The 19,134-nt window shown below is 36.4% G+C and overlaps 1 protein-coding gene across 1 annotated transcript in view; it reads left to right on the top strand.

The window, feature by feature from the left end:
• The first annotated feature begins 226 nt into the window (after positions 1-226).
• Positions 227-19,134, top strand: part of TTBK2 (tau tubulin kinase 2) — a 99,380-nt gene continuing 80,472 nt past the window's right edge. The window contains exons 1-2 of the mRNA XM_012649135.1: positions 227-274; positions 693-840. Coding sequence (XP_012504589.1) covers positions 227-274; positions 693-840 — 196 coding nt within the window. The remainder of the gene's footprint in view (positions 275-692; positions 841-19,134) is intronic.

The raw sequence follows: 19,134 nt of genomic DNA, 5'->3' as shown, positions 1-19,134 counted from the left end.
GATCCTGCTATTCCCCAGTTAAGCTAACACATTTTATCAGGAAGAATATTAAGTATCTGATGAAAGTGCTTAAATCGATTAGAGTTTACTCTTATTTTAATATATAGATGTATAGTGAACTCTGGGGTAGTTTAGAATAGGAGCGCTTTGCTTTCTCTGTGGAGCCCGTTAGATGCCTCAGAGAGAAGAGTAAAGTGATGGTGAAGAGGGCTGGGTGCTGGCTGCCATGCCACCTCCAACTGCCCCCCATACACGTACACACGATTGGTTCCAAGTAAGATTTCAGTTGGCAAAAAGATTTCATGGTTTGAAAGTGTGCAAACAACTGCCTTAGAATTAAAACAACAAATCTGGTTGCTGAGTGGCATTTGTGGGAAGTGATTCATTCAAATACTATATTTTTTGTGACATTTCTGGTGCTGGCTATAGACTAAATTTTAAAATTATTTGTGGCTTAAATAATTTCATTACTTTTTGTGGACAAACCTGTAGGAAAAGGTTTTGATGTTATTTCCAGGAATTTGTTTTCTTCTTGGCATATACGTAATTAATTTAACAATATTGAAATATTTTATCATAAAAGGAATATTAAAATTATATATTATTTTCTAAATATAAGAGATGATTTGGTTTCCAGTTAGAATCTTACAGTAATTTTGAGTGTGTGTGTTCTTATTTTATTTTCTGTGCAGCTGAGAAAGATTGGAGGCGGGGGATTTGGAGAAATTTACGATGCCTTGGACATGCTCACCAGAGAGAATGTTGCACTGAAGGTGGAATCAGCTCAACAACCAAAACAAGTTCTGAAAATGGAGGTTGCTGTTTTGAAGAAACTACAAGGTCAGCTACTTTGTATGATATACAATTTATAATTTATTCTGATCTTTCTGAACCTTGATTACGTTCTCTACTTACTAATTGAATACTCTGGTGTCAGCCAGGTATAAACATGCTGAGCATTTTTCTCTTGAAATTTTATCAGTAGTTAGTAGTAGTAGAAGTGTGTGATTGCGTAGAATGATTGGACTTTGGGAGCTGCTTTTCATATTAAGGATGAGAGTGAACTAGCGGAAACATTATACTGCTTTAGAAAGTCTTGTCATAAATCCACTATAGTAAAATGGGCCTTTCTTTTTTTTTTAAATGACCAATCATAAATACCTCTGAGTTGTTTCCACTCATTGCTTTGGATTTTAAACATGCTTTAATCACAGTAAGGAAGCTGCCTTCAAGTGACTCTGCAGAATGGGTTAATAATAGTTCTATTAGTTATGTGTGGATTCTCATTAACTTCAGTTTCAGAGAATAACTCTTTCTGGCCCTGTTTTCATTTTCGAGGTCCATTTTACTACTTGGGTCCCTATTTTTTTTTACTACAAGAACAAATAATTTTTTTCTGACATGAATCCAGTGATCTAAAACCCTGAATATATTGCTAGTTTGTGTTCATCTTTGTGTTCTCAGTTTAATGACATACTTTGATGTTACTGATATTTGTTTGATCTGAAAGAAAATTAAATAGGGATGATCATTTCCCTTTGCACTAAGCTTTCCAGTTATCCAAGTTTCTCTATTAGTTGGCTCATTTCATAAACATGATGCTAATAAAATTATAGATCTATTTAATAGTCATTTTTAGCTCAAAGTTAGCTTTTCCACAACATTGTAAATCAAACAGTGGCGAGATCAGCACCCATTGTCACTATAGTAGGAGAACAAAAATTAGAAAAGGAAGAATAGAGAAAAAGATGGCTCTCTCTCTTTCTCACCTTTTCTATTTTGTTCCCATTTCTCTCAAGTTGTTCTTAACTCGGTGATGTAGAGGCCACAAGCAGGTGCCACTGAAGCTACCTTTTCCATGGTTGCACAAATCCTAGGACATCTGTTTTACTCTCAGCCAAGCCCATGAAGGGTATGCCAGCATCAACTTGGGGTGGACAGTGCCACTTCATCTGTCTTTCTCCTATTTGGCCCTGAAGAGATCCAGGTGAGACAGGATACAGCTCTGCAGCCCTTTCAGGAGGTTCTCTTATCTGTTTTGGCCATGGTTTACTCAGGATTCTATGTGATAAAGCTCGAAGATCAGTTAGTACCTTTTATAAGTGAATTAAAGACCCCTGGATGCTAGTTCTCTCCTTTCCTTCTATTTTATTTTTCCTGTTATTATCTAAAATGTTTTTCCTACCTGCTTATAACCACATGACATCCTATTTCTAAGAACCTTTCACTTTCCAGAAATAAATAGGTTTTTAATCTATTTTATTTTATTTATTTTTGAGACAGAGTCTTGCCCTGTTGCCTGGGCTAGAGTGCCGTGGCGTCAGCCTAGTTCACTGCAACCTCAAACTCCTGAGTCAAGTGATCCTCTTGCCTCAGTCTCCTGAGTAGCCGTGACTACAGGCATGTGCCACCATGCCTGGCTAATTTTTTTTTTTTCTATTTTCAGTTGCCCAGCTAATTTGTTTCTATTTTTAGTAGAGACGGGGTTTCGCTCTTGCTGAGGCTGATCTCGAACTCCTGACCTCAAGCAATCCTTCTGCCTGGGCCTCCCAGAGTGCTAGGATTACAGGTGTGAGCCACCATGCCTGGCCCTAATCTGTTTTAATAAATAGGTGTATATTTCAATGAAGTAGCCCTTGACTCTCTTCTCTTGGTTTCTTAACTTATGCCTTCTACATACTTATGCCTTACAATTTCTTTTCATTGAGGGTGCTTTGTAAGGTGGACCACTTTGAGAACATTTTTATGGGACTGAGCTACTATTGTCTTACTTTTGGCATAATGACTTCTTAGTGACCTCAATGAAAAGGCTAAGTCTTTAAGGAAAAAGGTATACAACCAGAGGCTAATAACCCTTTTAGGATTGGTTGGTTTTAAATTGATGTTTAATTTTTTTTTTTTTTTTTTTGAGACAGAGTCTCACTTCTGTTACCCTGGCTAGAGTGAGTGCCGTGGCGTTAGCCTAGCTCACAGCAACCTCAAACTCCTGGGCTCAAGCAATCCTTCTGCCTCAGCCTCCCGAGTAGCTGGGACTACAGGCATGCACCACCATGCCCGGCTAATTTTTTCTATGTATTTTTAGTTGTCTAATTAATTTCTTGCTATTTTTAGTAGAGACGGGGTCTCGCTCTTGCTCAGGCTGGTTTCGAACTCCTGAGCTCAAACAATCCGCCCGCCTCGGCCTCCCAGAGAGCTAGGATTACAGGTGTGAGCCACTGCGCCCGACCTGATGTTTAATTTTTGATAGCTAGTATAAGGATTTGTTTCTTTATAAGATAAAAAGATACTTTATGATGAATTTAGCCTAACCCCTAGTTTTGCTCCTTTTAATAAATCAGTCCTCTTTTCAAAATTCACATAATGCCCTTTCTCAGATTCCCTCAGTTCTCAATTGTCTTTCTTGAAGTCTTTTCTATACTTCACAACCCAAGATTTCCTCAGCTCAGGCAAAACTCTCATCACTAGTATGTTCCTTTCTCATTGGCCCTGAAGTGTGAAGGCCTTACTTAGCATTTTACCCCATATTTTCTTCATTTTTTTGTAGATGAGGTCTCATTATGTTGCCTAGGCTTGTTTTGAACTCATGGGCTCAGGGGATCCTCCCACCCTAGCCTACGAACTAGCCGGGACTACAGGAGCACTCCACCCTATATTTTCTTCTGCATGACGTTCCTCATGCTACTGTATGACATTGCTTTCTTTTCAAAGCTTTCTGAAATGTTTTGGATACAATTTGCTGTTCTCTATTGAATTAAGCTAGATTCTTCAGTTTTACTTGGTTTTTACAAATGTATTTGAATATTTTAGTCCCTTGTAAACTAAACCATCTATTTATAGGCCTATTAAATAGTACTTTTACACTCAGTTATTATTATTCTCTAAAGTGTCCCTACTAAGTAGAGCCATAAAACTTACTAAGCCTTTTTTCTTGTCAGTATCATTGTTCAGAGGCACATCTTTGTATAACCATTTATTTGTGTCTTTTCCTTCTCTGTATTCATGATATACTATCTTCATTCTTTTGTTTTTCAGTTTATTTGCTTTGAAACCCTGTGCAAAGGTGATAATTGCTGCTCTAGTCTGTTAGATTCTTTTTTTCTCCCATCTTAAATAAATGTTTTATGATGATATTCTACCTATCTTCATTTCTCCATTTTCATGATCTCTTATACTATATCTCAACATACCACTCTTTTTTTTCTTTTTATTATAGTAAGTACAGTTTTATATGCAGTGCTGTTGTAAGAGGGAAAAAAACTTCTGTCCCTTGATTTCAAATCTGATCATTAGTAATTCTGTAGTACCTCAGGAACCATCAAATACTTTTTATAAAGTTAGATTTCCATTCTAGTCTTAACAAAATTTGGTGCATGTCTAGAATCCTGAAGTTAGATAGGCAAATCTTAAATTTGCTTTTTCCCCTAATTTTTTAAAGACTGTTTTTAGAGCAGTTTTAGATTCACAGCAAAATTGAGAGGAAGGTACAGAGATTTCCATATATAGCCTGCCCTCACACATGCATAGCCTTCCCCAGAATCAACATCCCCCACCAAAACAGTACATTTGTTACAATCGATGAACCTACATTGACACATCATTATCACCCAGAATCTATAGTTTATGATAGGATTCATTCTTACTGTTGTACATTCTGTGGGTCTGGACAAATGTATAATGACATATATCCACCATTATTTATATACAGATGCTCCTTGACTTACAGTGGGGTTATGTCCTGATAAACCCATCATAAGTTGAAAATCCTAAGTTGAACCATTCTAAGTCAGGAACCATCTCTCTCTATATTTTTATTGTCCTAAAAATCCTCTGTGCTCTGTCTGTTCATCCCTCCCTAACCCCTGACCTCTGGCAACCATTCATCTTTTTACTGTGTCTATAGTTTTGCCTTCTCTAGAGTGTCATATAGTTAGAATCCTATAGTATTGGCTTCTTTCACTTAGTACTATGCACTTAAGTTTCCTGCACATCTTTTTTTTTTTTTTTGAGACAGAGTCTCACTCTTTTTGTCTGGGCTAGAGTGCCGTGGCGTCAGCGTAGCTCACAGCAACTTCAAACTCCTGGGCTCAAGGGATCCTACTGCCTCAGCCTCTCGAGTAGCTGGGACTACAGGCATGCGCCACCATGCCCGGCTAATTTTTTCTGTATATTTTTAGTTGTCCGATTAATTTCTTTCTATTTTTAGTAGAGGCGGGGTCTCGCTCTTGCTCGGGCTGGTCTCGAACTCCTGAGCGCAAACAATCCGCCTGCCTTGGCCTCCCAGAGTGCTAGGATTACAGGCATGAGCCACCGTGCCTGGCCCCTCCACATCTTTTCATGCCTTGATAGTTCATTTCTTTTTAGCACTGAATAATAATCCATTGTCTGGATGTTCACCTACTGAAGGACATCTCGGCTACTTCCAAATGTTGGCAATTATGAATAAAGCTGTTATAAACATCCTTGTGTAAGTTTTGTGTGGACATGTTTTCAGCTTGTTTGGGTAAAAACCAAGGAGTGCTATTCTGGAATGGGTGGTAAGATTATGTTTAGTTTTGTAAGAAATCACCAAATTGTCTTCTAAAGTGGCTGTATCATTTTACATTTTCATCAGCAATGAATGAGAGTTCCTATTGCTCCACATCCTCACTAGCATTTGTTGTCAGTGTTTCGGATTTTGGCAGTCTAACAGGTGTGTATTGACATCTCATTGTCATATTAGGTTATTAAGTATGAAATGTTCGATTTCCTTAAGTACTAAGTTAGACAGTTTATCTCTGACATTTCACTTTGACACTCCTTGTTTTATTTTTATTGTGAAGGTACATCCTCATTTTTCCAAACGCATGGTTTGGCTTGTGATTATCTTTCAGATTTTTTTTAGAGCAATTTTTGTGAAACCATAGGTAAGTTAAAAATTCATGTTATTTTGAATGTGAGTTCCTTCGTGAAACCAATGCAGTGCAGAGAGCTCGAAATATCAGAAAAGTGTTGGGGGACATTGCGGCTAATGACATACAGTACGTCAATGGTTTGAGAAGTTCCATTCTGGTGGTTTTAATCTTGAAAATGAGCCACCTGGGTAACCTGAGACCAAGGTAGATAACAATGAGCTGAAAACTGTAGTGGAAGCAAATCCATCTCAACCTACGTTTGAATTAGCAGCAAGGTTTGACGTTATGATTCCAACAATATTGAACCATTTGAAACAAATCAGCAAGGTAAAGAAACTGGATAGATGGGTTCTGTGTGAATTAAATGAGCATCAGAAGAGAAATCATTTTGAAGCTTGCCTTTCTTTGCTGTCACGACATAAAAGCAAACCATTTCTACACTGTGTTACGTGTGATGAAAAATGGATTCTTTTTGACAATTGCAAGCATACGGCAGAATGGCTGGATAATGATGAAGTGCCAAAACACAGTCCAAAACTGAATATTCATCAAAAAAAGCTAATGGTGTCTGTTTGGTATTATCCACTACAGCTTCATGAAACCTGGTCAGTCGATTACAGTGGATGTCTACTGCAACCAGCTGGACAAAATGATGAGGATGCTTGTGATTAAGCAACCAAGATTGGTCAAAAGAGACAGGCCAATCCTCTAGCAAGACAACATTCAACCACATGTCGCACAAACAATGCCGCTCAAACTGCAGCAGCTGGACTTTGAAACTCTCTGTCATTCACTGTATTTACCAGACTTTGTACCAACTGACTACCACTTCTTTCAGGCTTTGGACTGCTTCTTGCAAGGAAAAATATTGAATTCTCAATGAGCTGTGGAAAATGCCTTTCTTGATTTTATCACCACTTGCTCTCCAGGCTTCTTTGCTGCTGGCATAAACAAGCTACTGTTAAGATGGCAGAACGGTGTCAGTAGTTTAGGTGCATACTTTAATTAATTGTACTGCTGCTTGTTTGAGATAGAATAATCTAAACTTTTGATTTGAAATTGGACATTTCATATTTAATGACCTAATATTAATTTGCATTTCCCTGAAGACGTGTGCTGTGGGGTGTTTTCTCATGGGCTTTTTTGCCATCTACATGTCTTTGGTGACATGGTCTGTTAAAAGTTTTTGACCCATTTTGTAATCAGATTGTTTGTTTTCTTATTGTTGAGTTTTGAGAGTTCTTTGAATAGTATTGATATAAATCCTTTAGGAGATGTATGATTTGCAAATATTTTCTCCCAGTCAGTGGCTTGTCATTTCATTTTTTGTCTTTTAGAGAGCAGAAGTTTTTAATTTTAATGAATTCCAGTTTGTCAATTTTTTCTTTCATGGATTGTGCCTTTGGTATCCTGTCTAAAAAGTCAATGCCAAACCTAAGGTTATCTAGATTTTCTCTTATTTTTATCTTCTGTGAGTTCTATAGTTTTATATTTAGGACTGTGATCCATTTCAAGATAATTTTTGTAAAAGGTATAAGGTTTGTGTCTAGATTCATTTTGTTGCATATGGATGTCCAGTTGTTCCAGCACCATTTGTTGAGAAGATTTTTTTTCTTTATTTTATTGTCTTTCCTCTTTTGTCAAAAATCAATTGATTTTATTTATGTAGGTCTATTTCTAGGCTCTCTATTCTGTTCCATTGATCTATTTGTTCTTTTACCAATATGACAGTGTCCTGATTATTGGAGTTTTTTGTATATTAATGTGAAACCGTGCTATAATCCCTTATTAGTTCCAGGAGTTTTATTATTGATTCTTTCAGATTTTCTACATAGACAATCATGTAATCTGCAAACAAAGACGGTTTCATTTTTTTCCCCAGTCAGTGTACCTTTTCTTGTCTTACTGCATTAGCTAAGACTTTTAGTATGATGTTGAAATGAAGTGGTGAGAGGGGATATCCTTGCCTTATTCCTGATCTTAGCAGGAAAGCTAGTTTATCACCATTAAATATGATATTAGCTGTAGGTTTTTATAGATATACTTTATCAAATTGAGGAAGTTCTCCTCTATTCCTAGTTCACTGAGTTTTTATTGTGAATGGGCATTAGAGTTTGTCAGATGCTTTTTTTGTGTTTATTGCTATGAACGTACAATTTTTCTTCTTTAGTTTGTTGTTGTAATGTATTACATTAATTGATACTTGAATGTTGTACCACTCTTGCATACCTGGGATAAATCCTATTTGATTTTTATTATATCTTCACTTTTTCCTTCTTCAATGTAGATCTGAATTTCTGACCTATAGTATTTTCCTTCTTTCTAAAGCACTTTTAACATTTCTTGCAAAACAAGTCTACTGGCAACAAATTACCTCAATTTTTTTTCTTTTTTGTCTGAGAAAGTCCTTATTTCTCCTTCACTTTTAAAGGATATTTTTGCAGGGTTTAGAATCTAGGTTGGTGGTTTTTTTCCTTTCAACACCTTAGCTATTACATTCTACTCTCTTTTTGCTATTGATATTAAGGTTTCTATTGATACATCTTCAAGCTCAGAATTTTTTTTTTCTTAATTGTGTCCAGTCTACTAATAAGCCCATGGAAGGCATTACTCATTTCAATTACAGTGTTTTTGATCTCTAGCATTTCTTTTTGGTTCTTTCTCAGGATTTCCATATCTGTTTACATTGCCCATCTCTTATTACATGCTTCTTACATCCATTAGAGCCCTTAGCGTATTAATCAATGTTGTTTTAAATTCCTGGTCTTATAATTCCAACATCTCAGCCAGGTCTGGTTCTGATGTTTGTCCTCTCTCTTCACATTGTGTTTTTTGCCTTTTAATATGCCTTGTATATTTTTCTGGAGAGCTAGACATTACTGAGTAAAAGGAATGGCTGTAAATAGACCTTTAGTAATGTAAAGCGTTGGGAGAGAAGTGTTCTATAGTCCTCTGATTGGGTCTCAATCTTTTAGCGAGCCTATGCCTCTGGACTGTGAACTTCACAAGTGCTTCCCATACCCAAACCTCCTTAGGTGGGATGGGATGGTTAGGGTAGGCTGAAGTTGGTTATTTCTCTTTCCCTTGGTCAGTTAAGCTTCAGTTGAAACCCCAGCAGGTTATGCTCTGATTAACTTATTTCTCCTGAGGGCAGACCTTGTTAAGAACAGAGTGCTCTGGCATATTTTAAAATGGTTCCTTTTCTCTTCCCCCTGCTGGAACCAGCATGAGAGAATTGTTTGTGATATATACTGCGAGGACCTGGTGTAACTCCTGGAGGTAAATCTCACAGAAGTGTGGGGGGCCACCCTATAACTGGGTACCCCTGGAGTTTTTAACTCTCGGGCTTGTTGACACCTGGCCTCCAGCAATTCATGAATTACAGTTCAGGTTTCCCTACCCTGGCATGAGTTTCTGTGAGGGTTTCTGCTCTGGTATTTGTGATTCTCTGTATCTGCCTGTCTTTCCAATTTTAGGGGTAGTAGTTTGCCCTGCGACTTCACTCCTCTGTCATTTAGCTTACAGTTGCAGTTTCCAAGAACCTATTGACGATGTTAAGTGAGGGCTTAACTGTATTTATACATAGTATGTCTTTTTATCAAAGGAAGTCTTTTTGGGATCTTTAAAAGTTTATGCATTGTTTACTTGCTTCCAATTGGGATATAAATATATATGGAAGTGTAAAAAAATGTTTTTCTTTGAAAATATTCTGTAGATCTAATTTCTTATTAATTTTTATGTGTGTTCCTTCCATAGTATGCTCAATCTAATGAAATTTGTTGTATTTAAAAATCACTGCTTAAGACACTGGGTGACTAGAAAATTGTCTGGCCTTTCTGTCCCATTTTACCTCCTTACTTCATGCTGCAAATGATTAGCATCATCTCTTATATACTCTTTCAAAGCATCAATTCGATTAAAACTGAGGTTTTTCTATTTATATATTCCCTTGGATAAGAAGGTAATTAAAGGATTAATTATTTAAAAATTTTATCCTTTACATCCTCTAAAAGTAAGTGAAGATCCTATTAATACTAAGAAATAATAAAGTAAATGCTATTGTTTGATAACCAAATAATTTTATTCTCAGTTGAGATAGTTGGGAATTCATTTGTCTCATCCTATACAAATGCGGGGGAAGACTATATTTTTCCTTATAGCCTATAAAGAGGAAGTGATTTTGTTTTGATTTTTGGGGACTTTTTTTACCCTGAAATAGTGGTCCTTGACACCTAATTATTGGACAGATATAGTAAGAAAAAAATAGAAATATTGGTCCTGGATTTTATTTTTGCCTTTTAGGCTACAGAGCACAAGCTGAGAGTTGGGAAGGAGGGTTACTATTACAGGAGAGCAACTGCACCTGTTCTACTTTCCCTGCTTGAAGTCTTCAGCTACTGCTGCAAAGTATGACTACTCCCCCCCCTCAGCCATAATAATGTAAGAAATATGTAATTTCTGGATTAGACCACTGGTTTATCCAGTATAGAAGACTGTCTGTGAAAGTTACTCCAAAGAGACCTTTTGTGGGAGAGCATAGTAGTTGCACTCTGGGACCTGAAAAGTTAGGAATAAACCCTTACCTCTCATTATATCCTTTAGCCTTATATAAATCTGTAATCTGCTCCTTTGTTTCAACCTGTGCATTTTTCCCCCTAAAGTAACTTTTGCTTGCTGTCATTGATGTTCCTCGTTGCATCAAAGGGTATTAGGAAGTCTCTGAAAACTTTATCTGTTCAATGTGTTCATTTTAACATTTCTCTACTTAGAAGATTTAATGTTATCTGCAGGCTTGGGGATTTGTTTATTCATTACACTGTTTTGGTTTAGAAAAAGGACGTGTAGAGAATAGAATAGGTCTAGATTATTTTAAGGAGAAGAGATTCATTTCCTTAAATGGAATATAATGTATATCCATGCACACACACACACATTTATATATGCTCCATATGGACAAAGAACATTTGGAATTATATATAACTCAAGAAGCCCTTGAGGGGATTAGAATTAGAGGGGTCAGGGAGGGAGAGGATCTTTTGCTTTTTCCCTTTATAAATTAGTGCTTGAGAAATTTTAAAGAATAATGCAAACATATTTCTAGCATAGTAAATATGTACTATAATGATAACTTTAATTATCTTCAACATCAATTCTTATTGATTATCTTCTCTTTAAATTTTTGGCTACTTGAAAATAGTGCAATGTAGTGTAATGTAATTAAAAGCTATTTTTTGTTGTGAACTTACTTTATAAATAGTTGTAATATCTTATGTAGGGGGAGATCTATAGTATGTGAGTGCTAACTACATGATAGAATAGTGCTACTGAATGTTAGGGTCATTCATACTTTATCTTGTCTTAATATCATATATATCTAATACAGTTGATGCGTAGGGCCTCCCTCCATTTCTGTACTTAAAAAACTTTTTTTTTAGAGACAGGGTCTTGCTATGTTTTCTATGCTGGACTCTGACTCCTGGGCTCTGGGCTCAAGCAATCCTCCTGCCTCAGCCTCTCGAGTAGCTGGGACTACAGGCATGCACCACCACACCTGGCTCCTCCATTTCTTTATAAACCTTTTTAAAGCCTTTATAAAACCTTTTAAGGGTATAAATGATCACAGTAAAAAAATTAAAAATCAACAGAATAAAGTGAAAAGTTTTTTTTCTCTCATTTCCTTTCCTTCTTCAAAGTTAACTGCTGTTACTGGTTTCCTGTGTTTTTTTCCAGAAATGTTCTATCTATATTATAATCATATCTGGGTATACATATAAACACATATATAAAATCTTATATACGATATATGTAATAATACATAAAATCATCTATATGATTATATGTGTATATGTACGTATAAAATCTCCCTCCTTTAACAACTTCCCCAATAACATATGGAATCATGCTATATATTCTGTTCTACAACTTGATGTGACTCTTTAGATTCAATTACTAGGTCTCATTTTTTGCCCACCTTAATGTTGTGTAGCAGGAGTGATCCTTCAAACATCCTGATCAAATATACCACTCTCTAATCCTTGCTAAAACAATTCCGGGCCTTTCCTTTCTCTTAATATGGCATACAAAAAAACACTGAAGTGACCCCTGCCTGCTTCTCCTGCCTATTCTGTTGAAACTGTTGGTCTTATACTCAGAGTGCTGGTCATCCTGAACTGTTTCAGTTTCTTAAAGTTTATATACTCTCACCTGCACACTACTTCCTCTGTCTTAACACTTTGGATAGCTCCTACCTTTTTTCTTCTTTGAAAAAATGTATGATAGTCCTGATATTTATAAAAATCCATAGGTAAAGCAAGATTCAAAGAAATAAAACAAAGTACAATTAAGAACTTCACTTTTTAAACATTTAATGTCCTGAAGTATATATGCTTAAAAAAGGTTATCCTACTTTTTCCCTCTTCCTCAGTAAGATTATAACATGACTTATTTATTTTTAATTTTTAATTTCTTGGCTGGGCACGGTGGCGCGTGCCTATAATCCTAGCACTCTGGGAGGCCGAAATGGGAGGGTTGCTTGAGCTTAGGAATTCAAGACCAGCCTGAGCAAGAGCGAGACTCTGTCTCTACTAAAAATAGAAAAAATTAGCCAGGTGGTGGTAGAGTACACCTGTAGTCCCAGCTACTTGGGAGGCTGGGGCAGGAGGATCGCTTTAGCCCAGGAGTTTGAGGTTGCTGTGAGCTCCGATGACACCATGGCACTCTAGCCTAGGCGACAGAGTGAGACTCTGTCTCCAGGCCCCCACCCCCAAATCTTAAAATCAAAATTGTTCAAGCAGTTTAAAATAATCAGTTCTATAAGGTTTGTTATCAAAAACAGTAGTCCAGTTTCTGGTTCCAGATAAGATGGAGTAAGCACACTTCACCCTGTCTCTCCCACTGAATGCATCTATAAAGGCTGGACAGAATGCTTGGAGTGACTATTTGAGGACTCTAAAGAGTAAATAGTAGGAGGGAAGTTGGGGAAGAAGATCAGAATTCAAAGTACCACTGTACCAGCGGTGAGTTTACCATTTTTTTCTTCTGGTGTGCCCCAGCTTGAACTTAATGTATCCTGAAACTTGGAAGTGAGCACTAATATGGACAGAAAAAGCACTGGGAAAAGTCCTCTAGTTCTGACTTGAGCAGGAAAGGGGTCTCCTAATGCTCAGAGAAAATGTGGAAATTCCACATCTTTCTCTTTTTCTTTCTTTCTTTTTTTCTTTTCTTCATTCTCTTGCACCCAGGCCTCAAGCAATCCTTGGTAGTGGCTGCAGTGGCCTTTAATAGGGGCAGGCAGAAGCCTAAAATTCAGAGAGAGGGGACCTTTCCTCTCAGATTAGAGGAGCTGTGGTCTGAAGAAATGGGAAAAATCCCCACTGCTTTTCTTTTCCCTCTGCCCTTCTATTGGTTGGCCCTGATGGTGGGGATAGTCATGGGAAGTATACTGCACAGTGAAGTTAATAAAGCCTCAGCTTTCTGCTGGAAGGCTGGAAAAGGGGAGCCCCAAGAAACTGAAATATTGCAGAAGAGGGAGGAGCTTGTGAAACTGACCATTTAAAGTTGCTTATGGACTCCTGAGCTGATTTCCAAGTGGTACATGCATGGGTCTGATCCTAAACAGCATATATAGACATTGAGAATTGAATTATGGGATAGACCACTGCCCGCATCCCAGGCTGGAAGCTGCATGGGACACTTATGGAACATATTAAATATAACTGCAAAGACTTTGAAAATTGAACTGACATTAGAAATACAACCTACAGAAGGCTGGTCAGAACGCATGAACTCAACTGGGTCAATTACTGGCTAAAACAAAAATACCAATATTCTAGATGGGACTTAAATGAAACCTAGAGTCTCTTAACATTATATTCCAAATGTCCTGAATACAATCTAGAATCACTCAGCTTAAAAAGAATGAGACAAATGTGAACTTACCTGGAAAAAAATAGAAAATAGATGCCAATGGCAAGATCATACAGATCTTAAAATTATATGAAAAAATACTTTAAATCAGCTATTATGACTATGCTCCAGGAATAAATGGGAAGATAGAAAGTCCCAGCAAGGAAGCAGAGGACATAAAGAAGAACTAAATATAATTTTTAGAACCAAGGAGTACAATAACAAATGAAAAACTCACTGGGTGGGTGTGATAGCAGAATGGACGTGACAGATCAAAGAGTCAGTGAACTTGAAAATGGATCAACAGAAATTATCTAATTTGAACAATGAGAAAAAAACATTTAAAAATAAACAGAGCCTCAGGGACCAGTGAGACAACATCAAAAGGTCTAACATATGTGTCGTCAGAGACTCAGAACAAGAAGACAGTGAGTTTGGTGCAGCAAAAATGCATGAAGAAATAATGGCATACAGATTGAAAAGGAGGAAATAAAACTGTCCCTAATTGCAGATGACATGATTGTCTATGTAGAAAATCCCAAGGAATCCACAAAAGATTCCTATAATAAATGAGTTTAGCAAGTAATACAAGCTCAGACTACAAAAAGCAATCATTTGTATATACTAGCAATGAACAATTGAAAACTGAATTTTAAAAAATTGCAATAGCTCCAAAAAAATGAAATACTTGGGTGTAAATGTAACAAAATATATACAGAATCTCTATGCTGAATGCTATAAAATATAATTCATAAAAGAAAAAAATTGATGAATTGGACTTCATTAGATTAAAAACTTGTTTGCAAAAGACACTGTTAAGCGAATAAAAGGACAGGTTGCAGACTGGGAGAAAATATTTGCAAATCACATTTCCTGCAAAGCACTTAAATATTTGGAATACAAAAAGTACTATGAAAACTCAACAATAAGAAAACAATCTAATTAAAAATATTTAATAAGCTTTGGCAGTACTTCAAAGAAGATACAGAGTGTTAAATCAGCTTATGGAAAGATGTTTAATATAACTAAACATCAAGAGAATGGAAAATGAGATACCACTGCACATCATTAGAATGTCTTAAATTAGAACTGTTGATAATACCAAGTGCTGATGAGGATGCGGAGCAACCCTCACACATTGCTCTTTGGGATGCAAAATGGTACAGCAGCTCTGTTAAAGAGTTAAACATATACTTATTACATGTTAAATATGGACTTAACCATATGACTCAGCAATCCCACTGCTAGGCTTTTAACTTAGAGAAATGAAAATTTATCTTTATATAAAAATGTGTACATGAATATTTATATCAGCTTTATCTTTAATTGCCAAAAAATGTCCTCTAAAGAGTGAATGGAGAAATAAACTGTGGTATATACATATAATGAAATACTACTCAGGAATAAAAAAGAATGAACTATGAATACATGTAACAACTTGGATAAATCTGGAAACTAGTCTCAAAAGGTTACATACTACATGATTACATTTATATGACATTTTTTTCCCCAAAGTCAGAATTATAATAATAGAGAACAGATCAGTGGTTGCCAAGGGTTAGGGGTGGAGGGAGGACATGACTACAAAGGGATGGCACAAGGGAGTTTTGGGGTTATGGAAGTGTTTTGTTTCCTGATTGAGGTAATGGTTATATGAATCTATACATGTGTTAAATACATTAAACTGTACGTTTAAAAAATCAGTAGTGGGATTGCTGGATAAAATGGTGGGTCTACTTTTAGTTCTTTGAGGAATCTCCATACTATTTTCCATAGAGGTCGTAGTAGTTTGCAGTCCTACCAACAGTATATAAGTGTTCCTTTCTCTCTACATACACACCAGCATCTATTGTTTTGGGACTTTTTGATAAAAGCCTTTCTCACTGGGGTTAGGTATTATCTCATTGTGGTTTTGATGTGCATTTCTCTGATAATTAGTGACATTGAGCATTTTTTCATACGTTTATTGGCCATTAGTCTATCTTCTTTTGAAAAGCTTCTGTTCATGTCTTTTGCCCACTTTTTAATGGGGTTGTTTGAATTTTTTCTTACTGTTTTGCTTGAGTTCTTTGTTGATTCTAGTTATTAGCCCTTTATCAGATGTATAGTATGCAAATATTTTCTCCCCTTCTGTAGGTTGTCTGTTTGCTCTGTTGATTGTTTCGTTGGCTGTGCAGAAGCTTTTTGATTAATCAAGTCCCATTTATTTATTTTTGTTGTTGCTGTGATTGCCCTTGGGGTCTTCTTCATAAATTTTTTGCCTAGGCCGATATCTAGAAGAGTTTTTTCAGTATTTTCCTCCAGAATTCTTGTGGGTTCATGCCTTAGATCTAAATCTTTCATCCATCTGCAATTAATTTTTATGAATGGTGAGATATATGGATCCTGTTTCAATCTTCTACATGTCGCTATTCAATTTTCCCAGCACCATTTATTGAATTCACTTCCCCAGTGTATATTGCTATCTACTTTGTCAAAGATCAGATGGCAATATGTGGACAGTTTTACATCTAGGTTCTCTGTTCTGTTCCATTGGTCTATGTCTCTGTTTTTGTGCCAGTACCATGCTGTTTTGGTCACTATAGCCTTATGTAGTATATCTTAAAGTTTAGTAAAGTGATGCCTCCAGATTTGTTCCTTTTCCTTAAGGTTGCTTTAGCTATTTGGGCTCTTTTCTGGTTCCAAACAAAGTGTAGAATTATTTTTCTAGATCTGTGAAAAACGACGTTGGTATTTTGATGGGGATTGCATTGAATCTGTAAATGCAGTATAGATATTTTAACAATGTTGAGTCTGCTGATCCATGAGTGTGATATGTTTTTCCATTTGTTTACATCTGCAGTTTCCTTCCTCAGTGATTCATAGTTCTTTGTAAAGATCTTTCACCTCCTTGGTTAAATATTTTCCTAGGTAGCCATTCTGAATGATATTGAGTCCTTGATTTCACTCTCAGATTGACTGTTTACTAGTATATAGAAATGCTACTGATTTCTGTGCATTGATTTTGTAACTTGAGACTTTGCTGGATTTATTTATCAATTCCAGGAGTCTCTGGGAGGGATATTTGGGATTTTCTAGATATATGGTCATATCATCAGCAAAGAGCAATATAGTTTAACCTCCTCTTTCCCCATTTGGATACCCTTAATTTCTTTCTCTTGCCTGATTGCTCTGGCTAGGACTTCTAGCACTGTGTTGAATAGGAGTGGTGACAGTGGTCATCCTTGTCTTGTTCCAGTTCTTCAGGGGAATGCTTTTAACTTTTCCCCATTCAGTATAATGTTGGCTGTGGGTTTGTAATATATGGCTTTTATAATTTTAAGATATCTTCCATCTATGCCTGTTCTGTGAAGAGTTTTTCATTATAAAAGGGTGCTGAATTTTGTCAAATGCTTTTTCTATATCTGTTGAGATGATCACATGATCTTTGTTTTTGCTTCTGCTTATGTAGTGAATCACATTTATGAAAGTACCTATGTTGAACCATCCTTGCATCCCTGGGATGAAGCCCACTTAGTCACTGTAGGTTATTTTTTTGATGTGCTGCGGAATTCAATTTGCTAGAATTTTATTGAGGATTTTTGCGTCTATGTTCATAAGGAATATTGGTCTATAGTTTTCTTTTTTTGTTGTGTCCTTTCCTGGCTTTGTATCAAGGTGATACTGGCTTTGTAGAATGAGTTGGGGAGGATTCCTTCCTTCTTGATGTTATGAAATAAATTCTGCAGTATGGGTACCAGTTCTTCTTTGTAGGTCTGATAAAATTTGGCTGTGAAACCATCTGGTCTGGGATTTTTTTTTTGTTGGAAGATTGCTGCTTCAATTTTGTTGTTCATAATTGGTCTGTTCAGGAGTTCTATTTCTTTCTGAATGAGCCTTGAGAGGTTGTGTATTTCCAGGAATTTGTCCATTTCCTCAATGTTTTTGAGTTTATGTGCATAGAGATTTTCACAGTATTTACAGATGATATTTTGTATTTCTGTGGTATCAGTTGTAATATATCATTTTTCATTTCTGATTGAACTTATTTGGGTCCTTTGTTTTCTATTTCTGCTTAATCTAGCGAGAGATCTATCAATTTTGTTTATGTTTTCAAAGACTTTTTGTTTCATTAATCTTCTGTATTATTTTTTTGTTTTCAATTTCATTTAGTTCTGCTCTGTCCTTAGTTATTTCTTTTCTTCTGCTGGAATTGGGTTTGGTTTGCTCTTCCTTTTCTAGTTCCTTGAGATGATTCATTAAACTATTGATTTGTGATCTTTCTGTCTTTTCGATGTAGGCATTCAAGGCTATGAATTTTCCCCTTAGGATTCCTTTTGCTGAATCCCACAGATTTTGATAATTTTTGTCCCTTTTGTCATTTGGTGTGAGGGATCTTTTGATTTCCACCTTAATTTCCTCCTTAACCCAATAAATTGTTCAGCAATAGGTTGTTTAATTTCCATGACTTTGTGTAGAATTAAGTGTTTCTGTTGGAGTTGATTTCTAATTTTATTCCACTATGGTTTGAGATGATACATGGTAATTTCTATTTTTTTGAATTTGTTGAGAGATGTTTTGTGGTGTAAGATGTGATCAATCTTAGGGAATGCTCCATGTGCTGTTGAAAGGAATGTACATTCATTAGTTTTGGTGTAGAATGTTCTATAAATGTCTGTTAGGCCCATTTGCTCTGGAGTCCCATTTAAGGCCAGTGTTTATTTATTTATTTTCTGCTTGGAGGATCTGTCCAGTTCTGTCAGTGGGGTGTTGAAGTCCCCAGCAATTATGATGTTGCTGTTTATCACTTTGTTTAGATCTAGTAGGGTTTGCTTTATACTCTGGGCACACCTGTCTTGGGTACATAAATATCTGAGATTGTTAAGTCTCCTTGATGAATTATTCCCTTTACCATTATGTAATGACCATCTTTGTCTTTATTTACTATTACTGATTTGAAGTTTATGTTATCTGTTATGAAAATGGCTACACCTGCTTTCTTTTGATTTCCATTTCCTTGGAATATTTTTTTTTCCATCCCTTCACCTTGAGTCTGAGTGAGTCCTTGACGTGGCCTGGCTTCAGACCGAGGAATGAACACAGAGACATAAAGACGCAGACACATGACTGCAGCCCGTACAAAAAGACACAGACACCACAAGACAGTATGAGGCTGCAGCGAAAAGCTTTCGCTGAAGCTGTTTATTTATAATACAGGTTGTTTGGCAACTGTCCCACTGCAAGTTCTTTGTTCTCACACCGTCCCGACTCAACACGTCCCAGTTCCTTGTTGTTTCGTCTCCAGCAAACAGATGTTTGCATCTCAATTCCCTAGCCCCTCCTGTTTGCAGAGAGAGGA

This window comes from Propithecus coquereli, unplaced genomic scaffold, assembly GCF_000956105.1.
Source record: "Propithecus coquereli isolate 6110/MARCELLA unplaced genomic scaffold, Pcoq_1.0 Scaffold3, whole genome shotgun sequence".
NCBI lineage: Eukaryota > Metazoa > Chordata > Mammalia > Primates > Indriidae > Propithecus > Propithecus coquereli.
Note: the sequence above shows the minus strand (reverse complement) of the source record. Positions and strands in the feature narration are given on the sequence as shown.